Source organism: Spermophilus citellus (assembly GCF_964194105.1).
Source record: "Spermophilus citellus genome assembly, chromosome: 9".
Lineage (NCBI taxonomy): Eukaryota > Metazoa > Chordata > Mammalia > Rodentia > Sciuridae > Spermophilus > Spermophilus citellus.
The window spans coordinates 109684903-109710241 of NC_138191.1; the positions used below are offsets into that span (position 1 = coordinate 109684903).

At 38.1% G+C, this 25339-nt stretch overlaps 1 protein-coding gene across 2 annotated transcripts in view; it reads left to right on the forward strand.

The window, feature by feature from the left end:
• Window positions 1–25339, forward strand: part of TRIT1 (tRNA isopentenyltransferase 1) — a gene marked incomplete at its 5' end in the record, with an annotated part of 49771 nt that overhangs the window by 7439 nt on the left and 16993 nt on the right. Inside the window, one exon of one of the 2 annotated variants that reach the window (XM_081307738.1) lies at window positions 22900–23040. The exons of the other annotated variant lie outside the window; for it this stretch is intronic. Coding sequence (XP_081163864.1) covers window positions 22900–23040 — 141 coding nt within the window. The remainder of the gene's footprint in view (window positions 1–22899; window positions 23041–25339) is intronic. 2 annotated transcript variants of the gene reach the window in all.

Here is a 25339-nt window from a genome sequence, read left to right on the forward strand (position 1 = left end):
TGTGTTCTTTTTTGTCTGCTTTGGGACATAGTTTAGGAATAGTGTTTTGTACTAAAGGACTGTCCGTCTGATAGTACTCAAGGACGATTTGGGATGCATGGGGGAGGGATGTGAAAGGGGAGATGGGATGGTGGATCATAGTAGTTTAATAGGACATGAAATAAAAGGTGCAGAGACCTATTGGCCAGGAGAGATGGGGCCTATCCAGAGGCTTTTGCCACAATTGGCAGAGCAGTGTTTTAAAAAGGACTGAGACTGACAAGAGGCTGAGAGGGAAATCTGAAGGCTTTTGTCTCTTATCCAATATATGTGTGAATGATGATTTTCTAGGTTCCTTGGTTCACCTCCATTGTAAGTAAATTTAGTTTTTTTGGCTACAGTGTTAAACTGGATAGGCTGTACATATATGATCACTTTTTTTGCAGCTAATGGGAGAACTCTGAAGTCAAACTTTCCATGTTATATAAGGAAAGGGAAGTGACTACTGGCCAAATGGGAAACCACAGGAGAGCACAAACAAGGCTTGCAAATTCAGATTCCTTTGATGAAGTGCTGCCCTAATGCTGCAGTGCCTGGGGTGGGGTGTTGAAGCAACTTCCCTTCCAAAAGAAATATATATTTGAAAGGTTAAAGTTACTTGGGATGTATATAGAATTCATGTATGTGCTCTAATGTGATATAAATGAATTGGGTTCTCATGTCATCTGTTCAATTCTTGAGATAGATTTAAATCAGAACAGGATTCTGTTTGCCACTATTCTTACCTTTAGGGCCCTGCTTCTGAGTAGGTGCCTTACTGCTCCATCCCATTGTGGCAGCTAGAGGGGAAGCCTCCACTACTGCACAATGAATGATGAAAATAATAATACTGAAGGTGGGTGTGTGGTGTATGTCTGTAATCCTGGCCTTTCAGGAAACTAAGGCAGGAAGATTGAAAGTTTGAGGCCAGCCTTAGCAATTTACTGAGATCTCAGCAACTTAGCGAGACCTTGTCTCAAACTAAAAATTAAAAAAAAAAAAAGGACATATATCTCAGTGGTAAAGCACCCCCCTGGGTTCAATCGCTATTCCAAAAAAAAAAAAAAAAAAAAAAGAAAGAAAAGAATAAGGATGAAAAAAATAACATATATATATTAGGCACTGTTCTGAAAGTTTGATATATGTTACGTATGTTACATGTTTTAATATCCTTACCACAACCTTTTGAGATAGGCACTATTATTATTTTATCCTACCAAAAATTACTTTCTTGAATTCTTACTTTGTGCTGTTCTATATTGTCCCTTCAGCTCCTCCTGTTTGTTTACACATTTGTCTCCCACCCCATTCTTTTTCTTCATAGCACTTTGTACGTTTTATCAGGCACAGAAGAAGGAAGAATATTCCTGACAAAAATAACAGCAACAAAGTGGAGGAAGGGTTCTTTTATATATTTTCAAGGAATGGCCAACAACTATTCGGAATACTTGAGAGATAGTCATAGGAGATGAAACTAAAAATACAGGTCCTGATCACAGATTGTTGAGGTCCCTAAAAGCTATGCCATGAAGTCTGGGGTTTTAAACAGGGAAGCAGTTGTAAATCTATTTTACAAAGTAAAGAAAGAAAAACAGTGTAGCATTCTGTTACATTAGCCTAGATCAGAGGGACTGGAGTTAGGCTGTGGCTGGAGAGAAGAGGTAACCATTTTGACATTTTCAAAACAAACCAATAGTTATTGAATTGGAAGCATTTGGGGGAAAACAAAAGATAAGAACAAAGCCTTTTTTGTGTTTGGAAAAAAAAATGAGACATGCTTATTGAAAAAAATTTCCAAATGAGAAAAGTACAAAGAAAATATAGTCTCTGCATATAGGGGTAACTATCTACTCCCCCTCCCATGCTAGGATTGACCCCAGGGGCCCTTTACTAGCCTCCTTTTAAAAAAGTATTTTATTTATTTATTTATTTAGTACTGGGATGGAACTCAGGGGCACTTAACTGCTGAGTCATATTACAAGACCTTTTTATTTTTTATTTTGAGACAGGGTCTTAGCTAAGTTGCTGAGGCTGGCCTTGAACTTCTGATCCTTCTGCCTCAGCCTCCTGAGTTGCTAGGATTACAAGCATGCCACCACCACTCCTAGTTTACACACTGCTTTTTTTTTTTTTTTTAAATAATGTTATGGATTTTTTGTTAATGTATATAACTATATTAGAGGTCTCAATCTGGAGCAGTTTTGCCTTCCAAGGAACATTTGGCAATTGCTGGAAACATTTTTGATTGTAATAACTGAGACCAGGTGGATTCCTGGCCTCCAGTGGGTAAAGGCAAAAGACATTGCTAAACATCCTGCTGGGCATAAGACAGCCCCCCACAACAAAGAATTATCTGTCTCAGAATAGCAATAGTATACTGAGGTTGAGAAACAACGTTCTACATTATTACTAGTTTTAAAATTTTGAAATAACTGTAGATTTACACAAGAGTTTTAAAGATGGTACACAAAGTTCTTCTATACTCTTTATCTAGCTTGTCCTAACATTAACATCTTACATTATCATGGTATGTTTATAAAAACTAGGAAATTGACATAGATATGATACTGTTTACCAAACTGTAGACTTGGATTTTACCAGTTTTCCACCAATGTCCCTTTTCTGTTATGGATCAAATTTGGGATCCCATATTGCATCTAGTCATCATGTGTCCTTACCTCCAATCTTGGGCAGTATTTTAGTTTTTCCTTGTCTTTCACGTCCTTGATACTTTTTTCCCCCTAGTACTGGGGATTGAACTCAAGGGCACTTGACCACTAAGCCACATTCCCAGCCCTATTTTGTATTTTATTTAGAGAAAGGGTCTCACTGAGTTGCTTAGTGCCTTGCTTTTGCTGAGGCTGGCTTTGAACTTGGGATCCTCCTGCTTCAGCCTCCCGAGTGCTGGGTTTACAGGTGTGCACCATCAAGCCCGGCCCCTTTTTATTTTTTGAGGCAGGTTCTCACTAACTTGTCCAGGCTGGTCTTAAACTTGTAATCTTCCTGCCTCAGCCTCCTGAGTAGCTGGAATTGCAGGTGTGATTGAATTGCAGACCTGCCTGACTTTCCTTGATACTTTTGAAAGGTAATGGCCAGCTCTTTTTTAGAATGTCCTTTAATTTGGGGTTTTGTTTCTCAGGATTAAATAGGCATTAAAGATTTGGGGAAAACAAAGAAATGAAGTACCTTTGTCATTGCAACATATCTCACTGCATGTTATCATTACTGGTGATGCTAACCTTGATCATTTAGTTAAGGTTGTGTGTGGCTTCCAGGTTTCTCCACTGTAAACTCATGTTTTGTTGTTTTTTTTTTTTTTCCTTTTGCATGCTATTTTGCCTTTCCATTTTCATAATATGATAGTATTCATTTACTAGAAATGAGTTGCCAAGTTTGTTCTACACTGAATGGGAGAATTAAGCCTGACTTCCTGAAGGGAGGAATATAAAGAATTTGTGGACACATTAAAAACACCATAGTAATTAATATGTATTTCAGGGGAGGTATTTAGAGGTTATGCAAATATCCAATTTCTCCTTAAGTTGCTCACACTGATTTTAGCATTCATCAGCAAATCTTTCCTGTCCCAATTGCTATAGTAATTTTCCTTATTCCTTCTCATTAGTAATTGAAATTCTTTAAAGAAGACTTGTCTTGTTGGGTAGAGTGGTTTATGCCTGTAATGCGTAAATAATAATACTCTAGAGGCTGAGGCAGGAGGATTGCAAGTTTGAGGCCAGCCTCAGCAATTTAGCAAGATTCAGTCTCAAAATAAAAAGGGGTGCAGGTATGGCTCAGTTGTAAAGTGCCTCTGGGTTCAATCCCCCCTCCCCAAAAAAAGACTTGTCCTTTCTCCTCTATTTATACCATTTACTTAACATATCATTATGGATATTTATTTATTATTTGATTTATAATCTAGTACTTTGTTTATATATGCATGTGATTGCTATATGTAAAATACATAGATGATAAATTATTTGGTGGTGCTGAGAATCAGACCCAGGCCCTTGGCATGCTAGGCAAGCACTCCACTAGCAACTACACTCCTACCCCCAGCCTGTTATTTTTATTTGTTTGCGCGCACGCGCGCGCGTTCTCTCTCTCTCTCTCTCTCTCTCTCTCTCTCTCTCTCTCTCTTCTGAAATTGTTCCATCTTGCTTGCTCTCTGGCACTATAAGATATTTCTTGTCTTTCAGTTGGAAGAATTAAGAAATATATGTGTGTACACTAATCCATGTATACATATTTATATATATTTATATTTCTGTATCTATCTGTATATAAAAGTAAGCATTAATTTATATCAGTATCTCTCACACTAATCCAGAACAACAGGGTTCATTCTAGGCTTCTCTGCTTATTTGTAATTTCTTTCTTTGAAAATAAGAATCTGGCTTTTGTTTTATATATTTACTTATTTATGTAACCTGAAAAGTAGTTTCAGTGGTTACTTCTGTGAGAAAGGGATTCACCAACTAGAAGAGTACAGTGTGTACATTTTTTTTTAGCCTTATAGTATCAAGTAATAACATTGTTTTACAAAGTTACTTAGGTCAGCTCCTTTTTTTTTTTTTTTGCCCCCTCACCCCCATCAGTGAAGTTATGTCTGACATTTTTAATACAGTTAGATTCATTTGTTGCAGTCTGTAGTCTATCCTTGGTTCCCCAGACATTCCTATTATTTTGAAATTTGCATTCAAGGAAAGTGTACTCTTTGTTGTGTAAGCCCCCTGCCCCCCAACATTGGGATTTGAATCCAGTAGTGCTATACCACTAAGCTATAGTCCTAGTCCTTGTAAATTTTGTTTTGAGTCAGGGTCTCACTCTATTGTCCAGATTGGCCTCAAATTTATGATCCTCCTGCCTCATCCTTCCAAGTAGCTGAGATTGCAGGTGAGCACCACCACAACCAGTTTTATACAGTTCTATGGGGTGTGTGTGTGTGTGTGTGTGTGTGTGTGTATGTGTGTGTGTTTCTTATTTTGGTAAATGTTGGGGATTGAACCCAGTGTTTCATGTATGCCAGGAAAGCTCTCTTATCTCTGAGCCATATCCCAGCCCCAGAGGATATATTTATTTTGTTATTTTGCTTATTGAGGTTAAATTCCATATAACATCGATCCCTTTAAAATGAACAATGCAGTGGCATAATCACAACATTATATAGTCAATACTTGTGTCAGGTTGCAAAACATTTTCCTCATCCTGAAAAGAAAATTCCATACCCATTAAGCAGTTATTCTCATTTCAGTTTTCCCTCAATTCCCAGCAACCACCAATCTGCTTTTTTCTCTATAATCTAATCTGAGTTTACATATTAATAGGATCATACAACATGTAACCTTTTGTATCTGACTTCTTTCACTTACATTAGTTGTAGTATATAGTCAATACTTTATTCCTTTTTATGGTTGAATAATATATGTGTAGATCACAATTGGTTTATCTCTTGGTGGACATTAACACTTTTAAGCTGTTGTAAATGTGCTGCTGGGATGGGGATGTAGCTCAATGGCAGAGTACTTGTCTCAAGTATGCAAGGCCCTGGTTTCAATCCCCAGCACAAAAAAAAAAAAAAAAAAAAACAAAAAAACAAGCAAAAAAGGGCTTCTGTGAGCATACATAAGTCTGAATTTGTTTGATTACTTATTTTCAGTTTTATTTCCTTTGATTATTTTGGATATCTACCTAGGAATGGAATTGCTGGATCATGTAATTCTGTGTTTAATTTCGAGGAACTGCCTGTTTTCCACAGTGGCTACCCCATTTTACATTCCCACCAGTAGTGTATTAGGGTACCAGTATCTCCACATCTTCTCCAATACTTTTTTTTTTTTTTTTTAATTATAGCCAGCCTAGTGGGTATGAAGGTGGTATCTAATTGTGGTTTTGATTTTTATTTCCATGATGATGAATGATGGTGTGTTTGTTGGCCATTGTGTCTTTGGAAAAATATCTATTCAGGTCCTTTGCTCTGTTTTTAAATTGGGTTGTTTGTCTTTACATTTTGATACATATTGACATACTGCTTTCAAGAAAGTTTGTTCCCTTCACTCTTAAAATTTTGTATGTTACCCATCTTTTTCATTCTGGTAAACAATTAGTTTTCTTTCTCTCTCTCTCTCTCCTTTTTTTTTTTTTTTTTTTTTCTGTACTAGGGATTGAACCCTGGAAAGTTTTACCCTTGAGCCACATCGTCATTCCTTTTTAAATATTTATTTTGAGACAGGGTCTCACTAAGTTGCTAAGGGTCTTTCTAAATTACTGGCTTTGAACTTGTGATCCTGCCACAACCTCTCAAACTGCTGAGATTATAGGCATCCACCACTGTGCCTGGCTTAAATTTATATATCCTTGCATGCTTTTTTAGTTTTAGTGTTGATTGATTGATTTTTATGATACTGGGGATCGAACCCAGGGCACTGTACTGCTGAGCTATATTCCTAGTCCTTTTTATTTTGAGACAGGATTTCATTAAATTGTCCAGGCTAGCCTTGAACTTGTCATCCACTTGCCTCACTCTCTGGAGTAGCTGGGATTATAGGTGTGTGTCACAGTGCCCAGTTTACCATTCTTTTATAAAGAATCATGTCTGAAATCTATAATCCTTTGAGCTTTTGGAATTTACAGATTGAATAATGAAGTCATGATTTCTCTAGTGTTAGTGAACATATACTTAGGTCTTCCTTGACTTCTGTGCCTGTTGCTCTTTCTTGGAGTGCTCTGCACATACTTGGAGATAAGTTTGAGGCCTGCATTGTCCAAGTTTAGGTCTGTATTCCTTTTGTTAGCTACTCAGTTTCCTTGTCTTGCATGTGCTCACTTCCATGCACACCTCCACCCCTTTTTTTCTGTTGTCTCATTTACATCTCACTGCCTAGCACAGTATTTCTAACAGTGGTTCTGAACCCTTGCTGCCCATTAGAATTACCCAGAGAGTATTAAAAATACTGATACATAGGCTTACAGCAGTCATTAAATATCTATTGATTAACATTAAATGCTAATTAATGTCTATCTTCAGATGTCAGTATCTCTCCAAATTTAGTCTTTAAGGTCTTCATTAAGCCTGGTAGACTCTTTATTTTTTTTGGTACCTGGACCAAAAAAACTCAAGGGCACTCAACCACTGAGCCCCATCCCCAGCCCTATTTTGTATTTTATTTAGAGACAGGGTCTCACTGAGTTACTTAGCACCTCGCTGTTGCTGAGGTGACTTTGAATTTACAATCCTCTAGTTTTAGCCTCCTGAGCCACTGGGATTACAGGCGTACACCATCGTGCCTGGCTGGTAGACACTTTTATTTACTGGGAGAACAGGGTTTAAGTCTCAACTTTGCTACTAACTCACTATATATGTGTGAGTTATATAACTCACTGTGTGTGTGTGTGTGTGTGTGTGTGTGTGTTTATATAAATAAACTTGAACAAATCACTGACTTTTGGGGAGGGGATTTGTCTCCTCTTTGGATATGTTAGGGTGGAGAAACTCATGGGATTAAATCAGGAACTGTGGGTCTTTCAGCTGTTTTTTTTTTTTTCCCCCAGTACTAGTGATTGAAGCCAGGGGCACTCTACCGCTGGAGCTCCATTCCCAGTCCTTTTTATTTTTTTATTTTTATTTTGGCAAAGAGAGAGTGAGAGAGAGAGGGAGAGAGAGAATTTTTTTAACATTTATTTTTTAGTTATCGGCGGACACAACATCTTTGTATGTGGTGCTGAGGATTGAACCCGGGCCGCACGCATGCCAGGCAAGCGCGCTACCGCTTGAGCCACATCCCCAGCCCCCTTTTTATTTTTAATTTTGAAAAAGGAACTCACTAAGTTGAACCAACTGGCTTTGAACTTGCAATCCTTCTGGCACAGTGTCCCAAGTAACTGCCACCATACCCAGTTTTGTATTTTATGGTTCTTTTCTTCAAACCCGACTTAGCCAGAGGTCTCACTTCCAGGAGTCAAGGATTAAGCTTATCTGCTTGGCACTGCTCTAAACATTTTACATGTATTAACTCTGATCCTCATAATAACTAATAAGCAGTGTAGATGCTCTTATTATCCCCATTTTACAGATAAGGAAACTTGAGGCAAAGCAAACTAGATATTTAACCTGGATATTTATTTAGCTGGGTAGTAGGTCCAAAATTTGAAACCAGACAGTGTGGTACGTTTATACTAGACTGCATTCTCAACTTAGATATACACATGCAAATAATGAAGCACGTCAGATAACATACTTTATCATAGGTATCTTAAGGTAACATATCACCAAAATTATCAAAAATGGGCCCATTTTAAAGCCCTAAAGATGGCCACAGAATGGCAACTTTATTATGAGCTTTATTTTCTCAAACTGAGTCCTTTGTTTCTGTATCTGTATCAGTCATGGTGGCATTGTCTGTGAATATATTTTTCACCTTCTCTCATAATTGCTCTTGAGAACCTGGAAAGGGTTCAGCTTGTTTTCTCTTTGATTTCTGAAATTTTGTTTCACTTTAGTATGAATTCATTACTTCAAGCAAAGAAACAGACCAGCCTCAAAGAGGGGTAAAAATTCTTCTGGGAAGAGGCAGCAGAAACAATTTGGGGTATAGGCAGAGCATCCAGGATTGAGTGTGTTCTTTACTACTGGCCAATTATATATGGCTAGGGCACTCTCTGAACCACAGCCTTCTCAAGTATAAAGTGACAAGTGACTGAATTGAATGGGTGACCTCTGAATTTCCTTAAAGCCATACTTCTCTAGTCTTTGCATGCAGATTTCTAAGCAGCCACTGCGGAGGCTTGGTATTGCAAAGTGTCCCATGTTTTATCTTAAAAGTATGTGCCAATGTTGTATTCTCTGCCTTAATCTCTTTATGTTTAGATGTAAAAATGACTCAAAAATTTTTTTCATCACTTAGTAAAGTGGTCTAGAAGAGTGCATCACGTATATTATGCACTTCTCAGTTTGAAAAGTATGACCTTATATGATTCTAGCCTCTTTTCTCTTAAAGAGATACACTGAGAGGAAGACTAAAAGCCATGATCTACACTATACATTCCAAACCATTCCTCTCACCACACGAACTTAGCAGCGCAGGTAGAGAAGTTCTCCTGCTTTCTGAGCATCTTAATCTGTTAAGTTTATTCAGCAGGTTTGCAGTTGAATTTTTGCTGAGCAAAACTAAAAGGCATAATTGCCCATGAAGTTCCTGCAGCTGATTCATTCTTTCTAACTAAATAAAGTTGTAATTTTTTTTAAAAAAAGTTTTTCTTTTAAGAAAGCAAAGTTAGCTAGGAGATCAACCTTTTCCCTACTCTTCAACATTTCTTTAATTGAATTTGACTAAATTCCTTTAAAGGAATTTTTTTCCCTTTCACCCATCTATGCCCAAACTTTTATTTTTTTCCCCCTGAAGCTTGGACTATTAGAACTAGAAGTAATGTTGAATATGAAAAACTTGAGGTTCCAGGATAGAAAGTGATTTCCCAAAGTCATAAAGCTGATTCATTTGGAACAGGAACTAGCAACAAGGTGGGAAAAGAACACTGTGAGGTCAGAAGACATGGATTCACAGTTTGTCACTAACTACCTGTGTGACTTTGGGTAGATTTCCTAATGTATCTGAGTTTCAATAAGGATGTGAAAGGATAAAACCTAGCAGTCTATACTTCCTACATGGAGTAGTCATTGAATATTTTTCTTAGATGTTCTAGATGCTGGGGCTAGAGGTACATGTATAATTTCTTCCCTTAGAATTTGTAGTCTAGTGGGGAAGATAGAACTTTTGTAAAGTCATATACAGAAAGTTCCATCAAAAAAGAAACTTCAGGGTGCTGTAGGAACAGAGGATATAGCAAAGATAGGGAGAAGATGGGAAGAGATCTTAGGGACAGCTTTCAAAAAGAAGTGATGCTAGGGACTGGGGTTGTAGCTCAGTAGTGGAGCGCTTGCTTAGCATGTGTGAGGCACTGGGTTTAATTTTTAGCACCATATATAAATAAGTAAAAAATAAAGGTCAATTGACAACTAAAAAATTAGTTAAAAAAAAGACAAGTGATGCTAAAGCATTTGGGGCTGGATGGGATCTAATTTTCATTTTAGAAAGATGCAGTTTGGATATAATAAGTTGGAGAGGTTATACCCTAAAGGTAGGAAGATCAGTAAGGAAACTGATAGACTAATCTATTTGAGAAATTTTGAAGACTCTAGTTGATGTAATGCCAGTGGAAAATGTGATGGTGGTGGACTTTTGAGATAATACATGGTTTTAGGAACTAGTGTGGACAGAAGTGGAGATAGATGGAAAACATGGGAAGGAAGAGATACTAAGAATGCTTCAAAATATTTGGTTATCTAGGTGATTTATCTAAGTATGGATGAGAAGATAATAAATTCACTTTAGGTTTCAGGTGCCTGTTTGAGGTAATGATTATATGACATGGTGGTGAAGATGATAATGATAGCTAGCTAAGTAGATAACATTATTGGCTGCCTCTAGGGGAAGGCCTTATTCCATATGCTTTGCATATATTAAACATTTAATCATCACAATAATACTTTGAGGCCAGAGTTAAGATTATCTCACTATATAAATGAGGGATCCTGTCATTGGTATTTCAGCTGATTGTATGATCTTGGAAGGTTGAGCTAACTTCTCAACCTCCCACTTCCTGGTGTATTATCTCAATTTTATAGCCTTAAAGACTTCTTTTAAACTCCCGATTTGCTGGTATATCTATTGTGAGCTTGACTGTTGCAATTTGGGCACAGAGAAGTTAAGTAACTTGCCAAAGGTTACATAGCTATTAAGTGGTGGAGCCAGGACCTAAATCTGGGCAGTCCAGCTCCAGAGTCCTTACTGTTAACTTCTTCGTCATACTATACAGCTTTCATTGATTATGACAACGTCCAGGTTAGGTATCACAAGAGGTAACTCCTGAAATCCACATCCACAACCTAGTTATCAGCACAAAAATGGTTGTAGAGTAAGTTTATATAAAAAATGGCAGGTGGATGCCATAAAGACTGCCATTTCTCAGTATTGTTGCCATGACAGACATTACTAATAGATTAGTGGTTGGCTTCAGTAGAAGAGACTGAGGAAGGTCTAGTGAAATAAGAAGAAATCCTCCAGAGAATGGTGCCACTGAAGCCCCAGGAGATTGATTTATGAAGACAAAGTTATCAGGTTGTTATCTTTTTTCTATTACTTGTTTTTGAGAACTTGGTTGACAAGTGTTACATTTGGCAGTCATGGTTCATTACTGATTTCATTGAGTGAGATATCCATTGAATGATAGGGGGCAACAAGCAGAGAAGGTAGATGATTATATTGATCCATACATCCAAGGATGTGGTTTTCAAGGGGTGTAATCTGTAGAGATAAGAGAGTGATTGAAGGACTTTAGGATCTAATTTGGAATGGGGAGGAAATGAAGTAAAAAATGGGAAAATAACTTGGAGTGAAGGAACCCAGTTAGGGCAGTCTTTTTTCTTGCTTGTGGACAGCTGCTGTTGAGGCATCACTGCTAGTTTTGCCCTGAGTCCAAGACACTGCTGATTAGCACACTCATTAGGGCCATCTTATAGCATGGCAGCCTTAAAGGGTTGGAGCTTTAAATAGGTGACGTCTTTGGCTATACACCTAAAGATTATGGGGAGTCTCTCCAAGTGGAATTTCATTAGACAGGACTTCTCAGTTTCAGGACTATTGACATTTTGGGCCCACATAATTCTTTGTTGAAGAGGTGGGGGTTGTTACATTGTAGGATGTTTAGCAGCATCCTTGACCTTTACCTATTAGATGCTGGTAGTACTCCCACTCCCACAATTGTGGGACCCAAACCAAAAATGTTTCCATACATTACCAAATGTGTGTTGGTAGATAAAATCACTTCCAGTTGAGAGCCACCACTCCTAGATTCTGCTGGTTTTCCTGGTCTCTGTTATAGGTTTCTCTAGCCTTCATTAGCTCCTCTGGGTGCTTGAGCTCTGTTGATTTGGAGAGTTAACATTATTTCAGCCTTGTGCTCTTTTCCCACAGTTTTTTTAGTCTTGAAATAAACTCTCAGCACAGGGTTTATTTCCCTGTTTGATGCCTAGAACATTAAATGTTTAATGGTTATGATATTTTGAGAAGACTACACAAACTTTGATCTCTCTCACTTATAAACTTTTATATCACCTCCCTTTATTTCAGTTATCTGTGTCTTTTGCCAGCTTGGATTCCTTGAAGACAAGAGCTCTTTTTAAATCTTTTTTGCATGCCTTACATCTTTTTTTTGGGGGGGGACCGGAAATTGAACTCGGGGGTACTCAACCACCAAGCCACATCCCTAGCCCTATTTTGTATTTTATTTAGGAATAGGGTCTTTGCAATATGATTCATGTATGTACATTCCATGTATGTATTATATATCAAAATGCATTCTACTGTCATATATGACTAAAAAAAATAAATAAAAATTAAAAAAAAAAAAAAGAAATAGGGTCTTTGAGTTGCTTAGCACCTCGCTGTTGCTGAGGCTGGCTTCGAACTTGTGATCCTCCTGTCTTAGCCTTCCGAGCTGCTGGGATTACATGCGTGTACCACCGCACCTGGCTCATGCCTTGCATCCTAAGGAGTACCTTGCACATCATAGACTCTTAGTAAATGTTTGCTGAGATAAGTCAACTGTGTTAGATAGTTGGCTAGGTGAGTTAAACCACTAATTTTTCAGAATAGTTCAGCTGTCAGGCCTCAGAAAGAAACCAGAGGTCCCTTAATATTATCAAAATATATTGTGCAGAGTGAAGCATTTATTCACAGTAATTTCTTTTATTTATTTATTTAGGCCTCCCTCAATTGCTAAGGCTGCCTTTTTTTTTTTTTTTTAAGGCCTCCTTTGAACATGCAATCCTTCTGCCTCAGCCTCCTTAGTCACTGGGATTATAGGTGTGCACCACCACACCCAGTTTATTCACAATCATTTCTGTGTACACAGTCATAGATGTCCTCTGGAAGAGGGGGATATGGAACAGTAGCATGCTACCTTTGAAAAATAGTACAGATCATTTTAGCTTTTCCCAGCACCTGGCTATTTCACAGGCAGAACACTGAAACTATGATTGAAGTTGTATAAAAGGGGACATATGAGGCATTCAGCTGCAAACTAGGCTGACTGGATAGAACAGTATTCTAGGCAGGTAATAAAATTTCAAGCATGAGTATGATATTTACAATATGAGTATTATGTAAACCTGAACCAAATGTGACATTTGCAAAATTAATTGGTTTCTAGCTTTGTTTAGATATTTATCTTTGATGTAAATGTGTATCATATTTCTGTGTTTTGATTTTTAACTATGCAGTATGATTTGAGTTGATAAATAATGTATATTAAAATGCATAATTTATAACTATAGTGCAATAATTATCAAAAAGAGAAAATACCTGTGTAAGAACACCCACTTTAAGAAATAGAGCATTATCAGCTCCCAATAATTTTGAAAATTTTATTTTATAGTTAATATGCACAGGTTTTGCCTTGTGCCTAAAAGCTATGATCCAACTCTTTTTTTTTTAAAGAGAGAGAGAGAGAGAGAGAGAGAGAGAATTTTTTAATATTTATTTTTTTACTTTTTGGTGGACACAACATCTTTATTTTATTTTTATGTGGTGCTGAGGATTGAACCCAGCGCCCCGCGCATGCCAGGTGAGCACGTTACCACTTGAGCCATATCCCCAGCCCTCATCCAACTCTTTTTTATTATGATCAAATATACATAGGGTTGGAGGTATAGTGTAGCTTGGTGGTAGTGTGTGTGCTTAGCACGTGTAAGGCCCAGGGTTCAATTCCCATCACACATACACACACACACACACACACACAAAAAGGTAAAAATGTATACATAAACTAAATTTTACCATTTTAACCATCAAGTACATTCACATCTATGTATGACCATTACTACCTTCCATCTCCAGTATTTTTTCATATTCCCAAACTGAAACTCTGTATCTATTAAACAATAATCTCCATTTCTCCCTCCCTCAAGTCCCCACTAACCATCACTTTCTTTTTTTTGGTGGTGGTGGTGGGGAAGGGTACCAGGGATTGAACTCAGGGGCACTGAACTACTGAGCCACATCCCTAGCCCTTTTTTGTGTTTTATTTAGAAACAGGTCTCACTGAGTTGCTTAGAGCCTTGCCGTTGCTGAGGCTGGCTTTGAACTCACGATCTACCTGCCTCAGCTTCCCAAGCTGCTGTGATTACAGCCTGCACCACCTTGCCCAGCTAACCATCACTTTCTGTCTCCATGAATTTGACCACCGTATGTACTTCGTATAAGTGGAACCATATTCTTTTTTTTTTTTTTAAAGAGAGAGTGAGAGACAGAATTTTTTAATCTTTACTTTTTAGTTTTCAGCGGGCACAACATCTTTGTTTGTATGTGGTGCTGAGGATCGAACCCGGGCCTCAGGCATTCCAGGCGAGCGTGCTACCACTTGAGCCACATCCCCAGCCCGGAACCATATTCTTGGTACCTCATATTAACTGTCTTTTCGTGATTGGCTTATTTCACATAGCAATAATGACTTTGAGGTTCAATTGTGTTGTAGCATGCATCATAATTTCCTGTCCTTTTTAAGGCTGAATAATATTCCATTATATGGATATATATCACACTTTCTTTGTCCATTTATCTGTTGATGATACTTGGATTATTTCCACCTTTTGGCTGTTGTGAATATGCTGTTATAAAAATGGATGTGTGGGTTGGGGAGTGTAGCTCTGTGGTAGAATGCTTCCCTAGCAAGCTCAAGTCCTGGGTTCAATCCTCATGAAGGGCAGGACAGCGGGGGAGAGATGTATAAATATCTTTTCAACATCCTGCTTTCAGTTCTTTTGGGTTTATGCCAAAAGAATTACCATATTCTGTGTCATGGTAATTTTATTTTTTGTGTTTTGAGGAACTGCCATATTTTTCATAGTGACTACACTATTTTATTTTTTGTGGTCTGCTAGGCTTTTTGTTTTTTGTTTTGGTACTAGAGACTGAATGCAGGGGTGCTTAACTACTGAGCTACATGCCTGGTCCTTTTTATTTATTATTGTTTATTTTACACAGGGTCTCAGTAAGTTGTTTTGGACCTCACTAAGTTGCTGAGGCTGGCCTCAATTGCAATCCTGTGGTCTCAGCGTCATGAGTCTCTGGGATTATAGGCATGTGCCATCATGCCCTGCTCCCCTAGGTTTTATTTGTAGACTGATGAATTTGAACTAGAGAAAATTGCAAAAAAAAAAAAAAAAAAAAGGTGGGGGGTGGGGGGGTTGGAGAACATGACAGAGCCAGGGGGAAGGTCAGATGGGTGCAGGTCCCTTTGCTAGACCCTGTGGGAGTGCTTTAGGTGGATGAGAGGATACTTGAGGTAGAAAGTGGATGGGGGCAAGTCCAGGAAGAAAGTAGCAGAGCTGTAACTGGGAGAGCTGAGGGTTGGGTGGTAGGACTTGCCTTAACTTAGACCCCTGCAGGTCTTAAGCCCTGGGGTCATGGACCAGCTCCATAACTACAGGGAACTTGTATTGCTGATTCCTACAGCAGGAAGAGGAAGGGCTGTTGAACCTCAAAGATCAGCCAGTTGTAGGGCACAGATGACCATAGCTGCCTCTACCTGTCTTTGTCAGCTCCAGCACAGACATCTGAAGATCTCAGTCCTCTGTCAGCTTGCACTGGTCAAGATCATAAGTCAAGTCAAAGGATTGTAGTTTTCTTCATGATGACAGCATGTTCTAGCTGCTGTTCACTTTTATGAAGGTCTTAAGGAAAGTCGGAGGAACTTAGTTAACTCCTGCTTCTTCATGATGAGTTCGAAGACAGTGGGGCTGAGAGATTGTTTTCTTTCTTGGAGGTGGTGTTTCATCTTCTGGGGCAGCAGGATCACAAAACTCAGGTTGTGGGAGAGCTGCTTTCTAACCCATTCAACATCATGAGCCTCCTTTGATTTCACTCAGTGAAATGGACCACAGGATACTTCTTGCTACTCTTCCTGGGCACTTTAATCACAGGTTTTTAAGTGAAAGGACTCCTTCTATCTTTTTGATCTTTTTTTGTTTATTTGTTTTTCCTTCTACTTAGCTCTCAGGTAGGCAGCATTGAGAAGGACAAGGCTGGTGTCTGTAGGCCCGAAGCCAGCAGCTGACTGATCTTGTGATTGGTGTTCTCAGCCACCCAGGGGGGATGGCATTGTTTTCCTTGTTGAGGAATCTCCAGCTGCTGCCATACAGACCCTGAGAGGTGTTCACAGAGGTATCTCCTATGTCCTGGTCTGGGCTATAGTACTGAGAGGCTGAGGTGATACCTTTGGATATGAAGGCCTTCAGGGCCTGGTGGACCCAGGTGAACTACTTGTAGGAGAGGATACTCTCCAGGCTTCTCTTGATGCTTTCCCCAGCCTCAAGGAGCACCTGGGAAAGGAGGCTCATGATGTTGAATGGGAAAAAGGCTGTGTTGTTTTCAGCCTTTATCGTCTCTGAGAAGGCATGGTAGAGTTTAAGGGAGAATTTATCAAAGCTTCCCTCAGTATGGGTTCTGCTTAATGACTGTCCAAATCAGATCAGTGAGTGTGCTGGGCCTGGGGCAGAATCCCTGTAGTGGGTCGAGTAGGTTCTGTGGGAGCTGGGTAGTTGGTTGAATGAAAGACTAAGTGGTAGATTCATCAGTGGTACTAGCTATTACTTTGGTTGTTGAATTGGTTGTCAAATGGTTGTTAGCCAGATAGGAGACTTCATGATGTGTTGATATCTTCCTTCAAAATACTTTTTCCTTTCTTCTTGCATGCTCTCTGGATCCCTAGAGTTCTAGTGGTGTTTGGATTTGAGGTGGCTTTATTTCCAGCCAGCAGCTACAGCAGGAGGATCAGCAGGATCAGCCTAGAAGCCATCTGGGCATTGACGTCGGCTACAACCTGCAGAGCCAGCCAGCATTGGAGCCTGCCCATAGGGAGCTAGCCCAGAGCTTGGAAGCTCAGGAGGCTTCTACCCCATTCTGAGTGCTGCACCATTTTAAATTCCCAGCATCAGTATACAAGGATTCTGATTCCTCTGCATTCTTGTCAACATTTGTTATTTCTATTTTTTCCCCCCACCCACTTTTTATATCTTGTGGTGCTGGAGATTAAACCAAGCTTTGTTCATTTTAGACAAGCACTCTACCACTGAGCTATACCCCCAACCCCATTGAATTTATCAGATAGACATCATGATTAATACATCTAAGATTTTTTTCTGGGGTGTGTACTGGGGATTAAATCCAAAGGTGCTTAACTACTGAGCCACATCCCCAGCTGGTTTTTTATTTTATTTTGAGACAAGGTTTCCCTAATTTGCTTAGGACTTCACCAAGTTGCTTAGGGCTTCTAAGTTGTTGAGGCTAACTTTGAACTCGTGATCCTCCTGCCTCAGCCTCCTTAGCTGCTGGGATTACAGGCATGTGCCATCACACCTGGCTCAAGACTTTTTTAAAATTGTAGATGGACATAATATCTTTTATTTATTCACTTTTATGTGGTGCTGAGGATCGAACCCAGTGCCTCACACATGTGAGGCAAGTGCTCTACCACTGAGCCACAGCCCCAGACCTTGGGTCAAGACTTTTTAAAGAAACTTTTTGTTGTGAAAATTTCCCAACACATAAAAAAAATAGAGCAAATATTAGGTTGAACTTCTACATAGCCATCACCTAGCTTCAGTAATTAGGAACATTTGGCTAATCTTATTCAGTTTTAGTTACTTTCCTCTCCCCATTCTTGCAGTGCACATCCCTAGTCACATAATTATGTTTAGGTTTTTGACAGTAATGACACAAGATTATATTGCCCAGTGACACTGTAGCCATCATAGTTGTGCAAGTATATTCTCTGATGTTTCCACAAAGATGAAATCTCCTGACAATACATTTCTCAGAGTTTAAGTGGTATGTGACTGTATTTTTATTTTATTTTTTATTGTAGAGGGACAGCATGCTTTTATTTTATTTATTTATTTTTATGCAGTGCTAAGGATCAAACCCAATGTCTCTCATGTACTAGGCAAGTGTTCTGCCACTGAGCTACTGCTCCAGCCCATGACTGTATTTTCATTTTTATACATTCTCATTTTTTCAAAAGTGGTATTGGGGATTGGACCCAAGGCTTCAAACATGTTAAAGAAGTGCTCTACCACTGAGCTGTATTCTCGGCCTTTTTAATTTTGTTTTGAGTCAGGATCTTGCTAAATTATGTAGGCTTGCTTGAAATTGCGATTCTCCTGACTCAGCCCCTGAATGATAGCTGGTGTCATAGGCATGCGCACTGAGCTTGGCTTTATATATTCTTTAATATGCTATATACCTCTAAAAGTTAAGGACTCTATTTACATTTTGCAGTTCTGGGGAGCTCTACACTCAACATGCATGAGTCCTTTAAAGTTAAGGATATATATAACCATAGGACCATATTATACCTAAAAATTAATAATAATTCTTTTTCTTTTCTTTTTTTCCCCTGTATGCTATTTTACTGGGAGTTACTGCGCTACGTCTTTTAATGTAGCTCCTTTTAATTTAATTATGTTGCTTATGTTAGACAAGCACTCTCACTGAGTTATACCCCTTAACCCTGTTAATTTCTTACTTTGAGAAAGGGTCTGGCCAAATTGCTGAGGCTGGCCTTGAACTTGTGATCCTTTTGCCTTGGCCTCCCAAGTAGCTGGTATTATAGGTGTTCATCACTGTGCCTGGCAACAATAATTCTTCATCATCAGATATCTCGTCAGTATTACGCATATCTTTATGTCCTATCCCTTTTAATCTGGTGTTGAGGAAACAAAGAGTTAAACATCACTTAATGATGGCAATTTACTTTAGTAATAAAGTTTTTTTTTTTTATTATATGAGTTACAGTTTTAAAATTTTTAACTTTTAAGAGTAAGGGCTGGGGTTGTGGCTTGGTGGTAGAAAGCTTATATGTGTGAGGCACTGGGTTCAATTCTCAGCACCACATATAAATAAAGGAATAAAAATAAAGTTTCATCAAAAATTAAAAAAAAGAGCTTGTATTCTTCTTTCTTTAAATCCTTAGTACTCTCTCTTTTTTTCCCCTGTTATTTGTTGGCATTTCTATGTACTCTAAACAGTGTAACAGGCCACTTCAATTAGTAACAAAAAAAGCCTAATTCTGGGATTGCCTTCTGTTAGAATTACTCCTATGTGTGTGTATGTTTAAACTCAGTGTCTTTTTTTGGTTTTGCTGGGGATTTAACCCAGGGGTACTTTACCACTGAGGTACATCCTCAGCATTTTTAGTTATTTATTTTGAGATGGGGTCTTTTTAAAAATTCTTTTTTGGAACTGGGGATTGAACCCAGGGGCACTCAACCACTGAGCACATCCTCTGCCCTTTTAATATTTTTTTTAGAGACAGGGTCTTGCTGAGTTGCTCAGGGCCTTGCTAGGTTGAGGCTGGCTTTGAACTTGCAATCCTTCTGCCTCCTGATTACAGGGTGGGATTACAGGTGCGCACCACCACATCTAGCTGAGACAGTGTCTTGCTAAATTGCTTAGGCTGGCCTTGAACTTGTAATCCTCCTGCCTCAGCCTCTTATATCACTGGGATGAAAGGCATGCTCCACTATGCCTGGCTAGACTCACCATTTTAAGAGCCTTTAAAAAATAGGTGGCAGATGATAGTTTAGCTAGTTATCTTGGGTCTCTGGTAGAATGTGCTATAGAGATGTTTATAGTTAGTTTACCATTTTGGAGGGATGGGTAATTGAACATTTGTAACTATATGTTTCCTTAACATTAATCGTAGTGTAAAAAATGAGAGTCCTTTTAACTGTGACATTCTTACCAGCATTAGAAATCCTCTGTTGGCAAAATCGAGTTGTTGCTGTGTAAGCTCTTTAACATTGGATCATGTGGAAGTCTGAGCTACAGCAGAGCCAAGGACTGTGGGAGAAGAGAGAGGGAGAACACAATTATTAACTTTTTCCTCCTTTGTTTTTTTTTTAATTTGCACAGTGGAAGACACTGGTGTGTAATACACCCTACAACACTTTATAGTGACAGAAGGACATCTTTCTTGTTCAAATAGGCAGAAAACAATACCCTATGATTTAAGTCCATCACATGTAAGAATGCAGTTCTCTCATGTAAGAATGTAGTTCTATTATCAGGCATAGGTTGAATGAGAGAAAAAGTCAGCTGATACTTCTTCTAGGAGTGGTTGTTTTTTTGTTTGTCTTTCTTTTTTTTTAATATTTATTTTTTTAGATGTAGTTGCACACAATGCCTTTCTGCATTTCTTTCTTTTCTTTCTTCCTTTCCTTTCCTTTCCTTTCCTTTCCTTTCCTTCCCTTCCCTTTCCTTCCCTTCCCTCCCCTTCCCTTCCCTCCCCTTCCCTCCCCTCCCCTCCCCTCCCCTCCCCTCCCCTCCCTTCTTTTCTTTTCTTTTCTTTTCTTTTCTTTACTTTCTTTTCTTTCTTTCTTTTCTTTCTTTCGTGCTGAGGATCCAACCAGGAGCCAGATGAGCGCTCTACCACTGAGCCATAACCCCAGCCCTTTTGTTTGTTTTTCTTTTTTTTTTAAGAATTTTTTAATATTTATTTTTTAAGTTTTCGGCAGACAAAACATCTTTTTTGTTTGTATGTGGTGCTGAGGATCGAACCGGGCCGCACTCATGCCAGGCGAGCGCGCTACCACTTGAGCCACATCCCCAGACCTTTTGTTTGTTTTTCTATGTGCCATTTTACTATTTCACAGTTTTACTACCTTGAAGATAGCTTATATCGTGGTTGGTTAAGTAACCTTAGTAACTAAGAGTGCACAGGCTTCATAGTGTTAAATAATGACACTAAAAGTATCTCCCTTTCTCCTGGTATTATTGTGATAGTAGTAATGGAGTGAGTGATAGTAATACAGGTAGTTAATATAATGACCCTCTCATAGTACTTACAGTGTACCAGGCAAAAACTAAGTGCATTTTACATGAATTAATTTATTTAATCCTCACAGCAATCCTATGATATAGATATTATTATCTCCATTTTACTGATGAGGGATTGAGGTTCAAAGATGTTAGTAACTGAGTACTCCAGGAACAAATAACTAGTAAGTGGCAGAGCTAGAAATTGATCTGAGGCAGCCTGGCGCCAGGGTTCTTCCTCCTAACCATAACACTGTACTATACTTATTTGACACCCATGTAAGTAAAGGGAAACGTGAGATAAAAAATGCTTTTAACATCTTTGTGGGCTCTGTGGAACTTATTATTTGTTCATTCAGTGCTCCACATAGAATCAGTGATTACAGAGAGAACATTTAATCCCTAAGCATTCATTCCTGTTTTCAAACTAGTATTTTCAGATCTGTTCTCCATCAGAGACCTTGCATTTAGACAAAGTACACTTGAACTTTTTAGTTGAATTGGCAGATCAAGAGCTTACAGACAGGATATTGCCTTTGAGTATTTAGACTGTATGCGCTGACCCCCTGAAGCAGTAATTTGGATAGATCACAATGTTTCCACAAGAGTACAGTAGTCTTAGGGGTTCTGACTTTAAAGTATATACATGTACATATATATGTTTTAAATGTTTTTTAGTTGTTGGTAGACTTTATTTTATTTACTTATTTATATGTGTTGCTGAGAATTGAATCCAATGCCTTACACATGCTAGGCAAGCACTCTACTGCTGAGCTACAACTCTAGCCCCTATATGTGTATGTATATTTTATTATGTATATTTGTAGATAGGCCACTTCTCTACAAAATGGAACCAATCTTATCCAAATTCCAAAAACTTTTTAGAGCCATTTAATAAATCCAAAAAATATCTGAACATCCTGAAGTTAGAATTATGAACAATGAAAATGTTACCTTTCTGGAGGCTTGTGGTAAATAGAATAAATAAAACAACCTACTCGATTCTGTTTTCTTTCTTTCCCTCTTCCTTCTTTCTCCCTTCCCTTCCCTCTTCTTCTCTTCCCTCCTTCTTTTTCTTTTGGTACCAGGGTTGAACCCCCAGGGGCACTTATCCCCTGAGCCACATCCCTAGCTCAGGGCCTTGCTAAATTGCTGAGGCTAGCTTTGAACTTGATGATTCTCCTGCCTCAGCTTCCTGAGCTAGGGGGATTATAGGCATGAGCCAGTATGCCTGGCAACCCACTCATTTTTAAATGTATAAAGTTTAGGCTTAGAAAACCTATTTCTTTTTTTGTACCAGGGATTGAATCCAGGGGTGCTTAATATTTGAGTCATATCCCCAGCTCTTTTATATTTTATTTTGAGATAGTGTCATACTAAGTTGCTTTGGGCCTCACTAAGTTGCTGAGGCTGGATTTGAACTCATGTTCCAACTGCCTCAGCCTCCCAAGTTGCTGGGTTTACAGGCGTGTGCCACCACACCCAGCAGAGAATCTCTTTTTTCTTTTTTTTTTTAATGGTTGAAAATTTTAGTGTCTTTTAAACTTATGTTCAAAAATGGGATACTTAAGTCCTATGGAGACACATTACAATTTATATTATGTTCTTGGGTTCCTGTCAGCCTCTCAGTAAATCTCCGCTATAAGAGCGGAGAACCTTTTTTTTTCAATCTTGCAGAATCAGTTCTTACTTGGTCACTAATTTACATATCCTTTTTATCTTTAAGTCTGAGCTAACAACTACTATTTGATAAGATAACTAATGCTCTGTTTTCTTCTTTCATTGACTTAGGCTTTGTGGATATGACTGTGCTCTTAGATACAGGGTAGACCTGGTACTTTGGGTTAGTCAGCTGTTCATCTGGAAGGAGGAATAGATAACCATTCCCACCCATTAAATGTGCATTTTATGAAGGTAGATGACTTTCTCACATTAATTTTCTTTCCCTTAGGTCTATGAAGGGCTAGATATCATCACCAACAAGGTTTCTGCCCAAGAGCAGAGAATCTGCCAGCACCATATGATCAGCTTCGTGGATCCTCTTGTGACCAATTACACAGTGGTGGACTTCAGGAACAAAGCAACTGCTCTGATATCCTTAAGGAAAGACATCTGCTAGGCTTGGAGGTGCAAAGAAGTCTAAGCCAAGAAAGAGCTTTTCTTTTGGTGGCAGTTTCTTCCAAGCAGGCACACCCAAGACCTCACTATCAGTAGTTAATGTCACAGATCTGTATGGATTGAAAGATAAAGTGCTATTGCTCCTCAGAGTCTTATCCTTAGACTGTAGCATCAGCATTCATTTGGAAATGGTTAGAAATGCGGAATCTTTGGTTTTATTCTATACTTACTATATCAGTATTTGCATTATAAAGAGGTCAAGGTAACTCTTAATAAGAATTAGTACATTAAAATTTGAGAAAAATTGTTTTAATGACAAGAACACTGATTTAGGAATCAGAAAATGTATGTTCTGGTTCTAAAACTACCTCTTTTGACTGCCTGAACTTTATTGGGTGAAGTTTATTTAACTCCCACAAGCTTTAGTTTTTGTATATCCTTTAGGTGGGGATACAAAATTAATTTATAAATATGAGGTGAAAATTAAAATTTCAAAGGGATTATGGAGTAGGAGAGGACTGGAAAAAAATAGTTCTGGATAAAACAGAAAATTTTGAAAAAAATATGAGGAGACTATATTTTAAAATAAGACTGCTTTTAACATTTGAACTGTCAGATATTAAATCATATTAGAAAAGCATAATAATTATAATAGCATGGAATTTATATAATACTAGATAAATTTATGCCACAGAATAGAAAATCCATTTGCAGATTCAAATGAATGTATATATTTATCTTACAATCAAGGTTTCATTTCAGAACAATAAAGAAATAATGAGGTAGTTAATAATTGTTCCTGGAAATTAATTGTTTTGGAAAAAAATAAAGTCATGCTGGGCATGGTGGCTCACACCTGTAATCCCAGCTACTCAGGAAGCTGAGGCAGGAGGATTGCAAGTTCAAGGCTAGTATGGGCAACTTAGCCAGACCTTGACTCAAAAGAAAGAGTTGGAGATGTAGTTCAGTGTTAAGATACCTTGGGTTCAATCCCCCGTACCGGAAAATACATAAATAAATGAATAAATAGATAAATAAATAAGGCTTGGGACATAGTTCAGTGCTAGGGCACCCCTGAATTCAATCCCCAGTACCACAAAACAAGTCAGGTTCTCATTACATGTGGTGCTTTACATGTGATATAATAAGTTCCAAATAAATTTTAAAGTTAAATGTAGGTATTTATAATGAAACTTTGAAACAAATGGGAATATATACGATTGATTTGAGTAGTTAAATGATTTAAAAGAAGGGAAGGGCTTCGTTGATACATTAAAAAGAAAATAACTAGTTTAAATATGTGAATTAAACCTTTGTATTAATGAGAATGTATATCAACCAGACATGTAGGTGTATGCCCTTGAAAAACTCTTGACACAAGTATATCAGAAGGTATTTGGTAAATTTTATTATATCAGTATTGCACTTAATAGCAAAAACAATAAATACCCAAATTCCCATTTATAGAAGAATGTATAAAATTTGCTTTACTCACTCATATGAGCTATGTACTTTATAAAAGAGTGAAATTTAATAAATTGCAGCTACATGAATCAATCAACATGAAAGAATCTCAGAAACAATATAAATGTGGAAATCACAGAAGGATACATGTCTCTTTCTGTCATTGCATGATACTATAAAGGTTACAAAATAAGCAAATTAACCAATACATACATATCAGGGATACATACATACCAGTACTAATATAAGAAAAGTGAGGGATGATGAAAAACAAACTAAAAAAACAGAGCAATTCAAAATGTTGATTCCCTTTGAGAGAAGTAGAGGTTGGGATGGGAATGAATATATAGGAGACTTCAAAGGAATTGGGAGTACTCCATTTCTTACATTGGGTTTGTCAGTGTTTTATTACTAGACTTCATAATTTATATGTGTTACATATATTCTTTTGTATGTATGGAATATTTTATAGTTCAAAAAGAAGGAAAATAGCTCACTACAAACATAATTTAAAAACAGATCACACCAGGCATGGTGGTGCATGCCTGTAATCCCAGCAGTTTGGGAGATTGAGGCAGGAGGACTATAAGTTCAAAGCCAGCTTTAGCAATTTAGCAATGCCCTAAGCAACTTATTGAGATCTTGTCTCAAAATAAAAAGGGCTGGGGATGTGGCTCAGCAGTAAAGTGCCCCTGGGTTCAATCCCTGGTACCAAAAAAAAAAAAAAGAACAGACTGTAAACCTAGGGGAAAATAATTGTAAAACAGAAAAGGTTATAATATACATATTTTAATTCCCATCATATATAT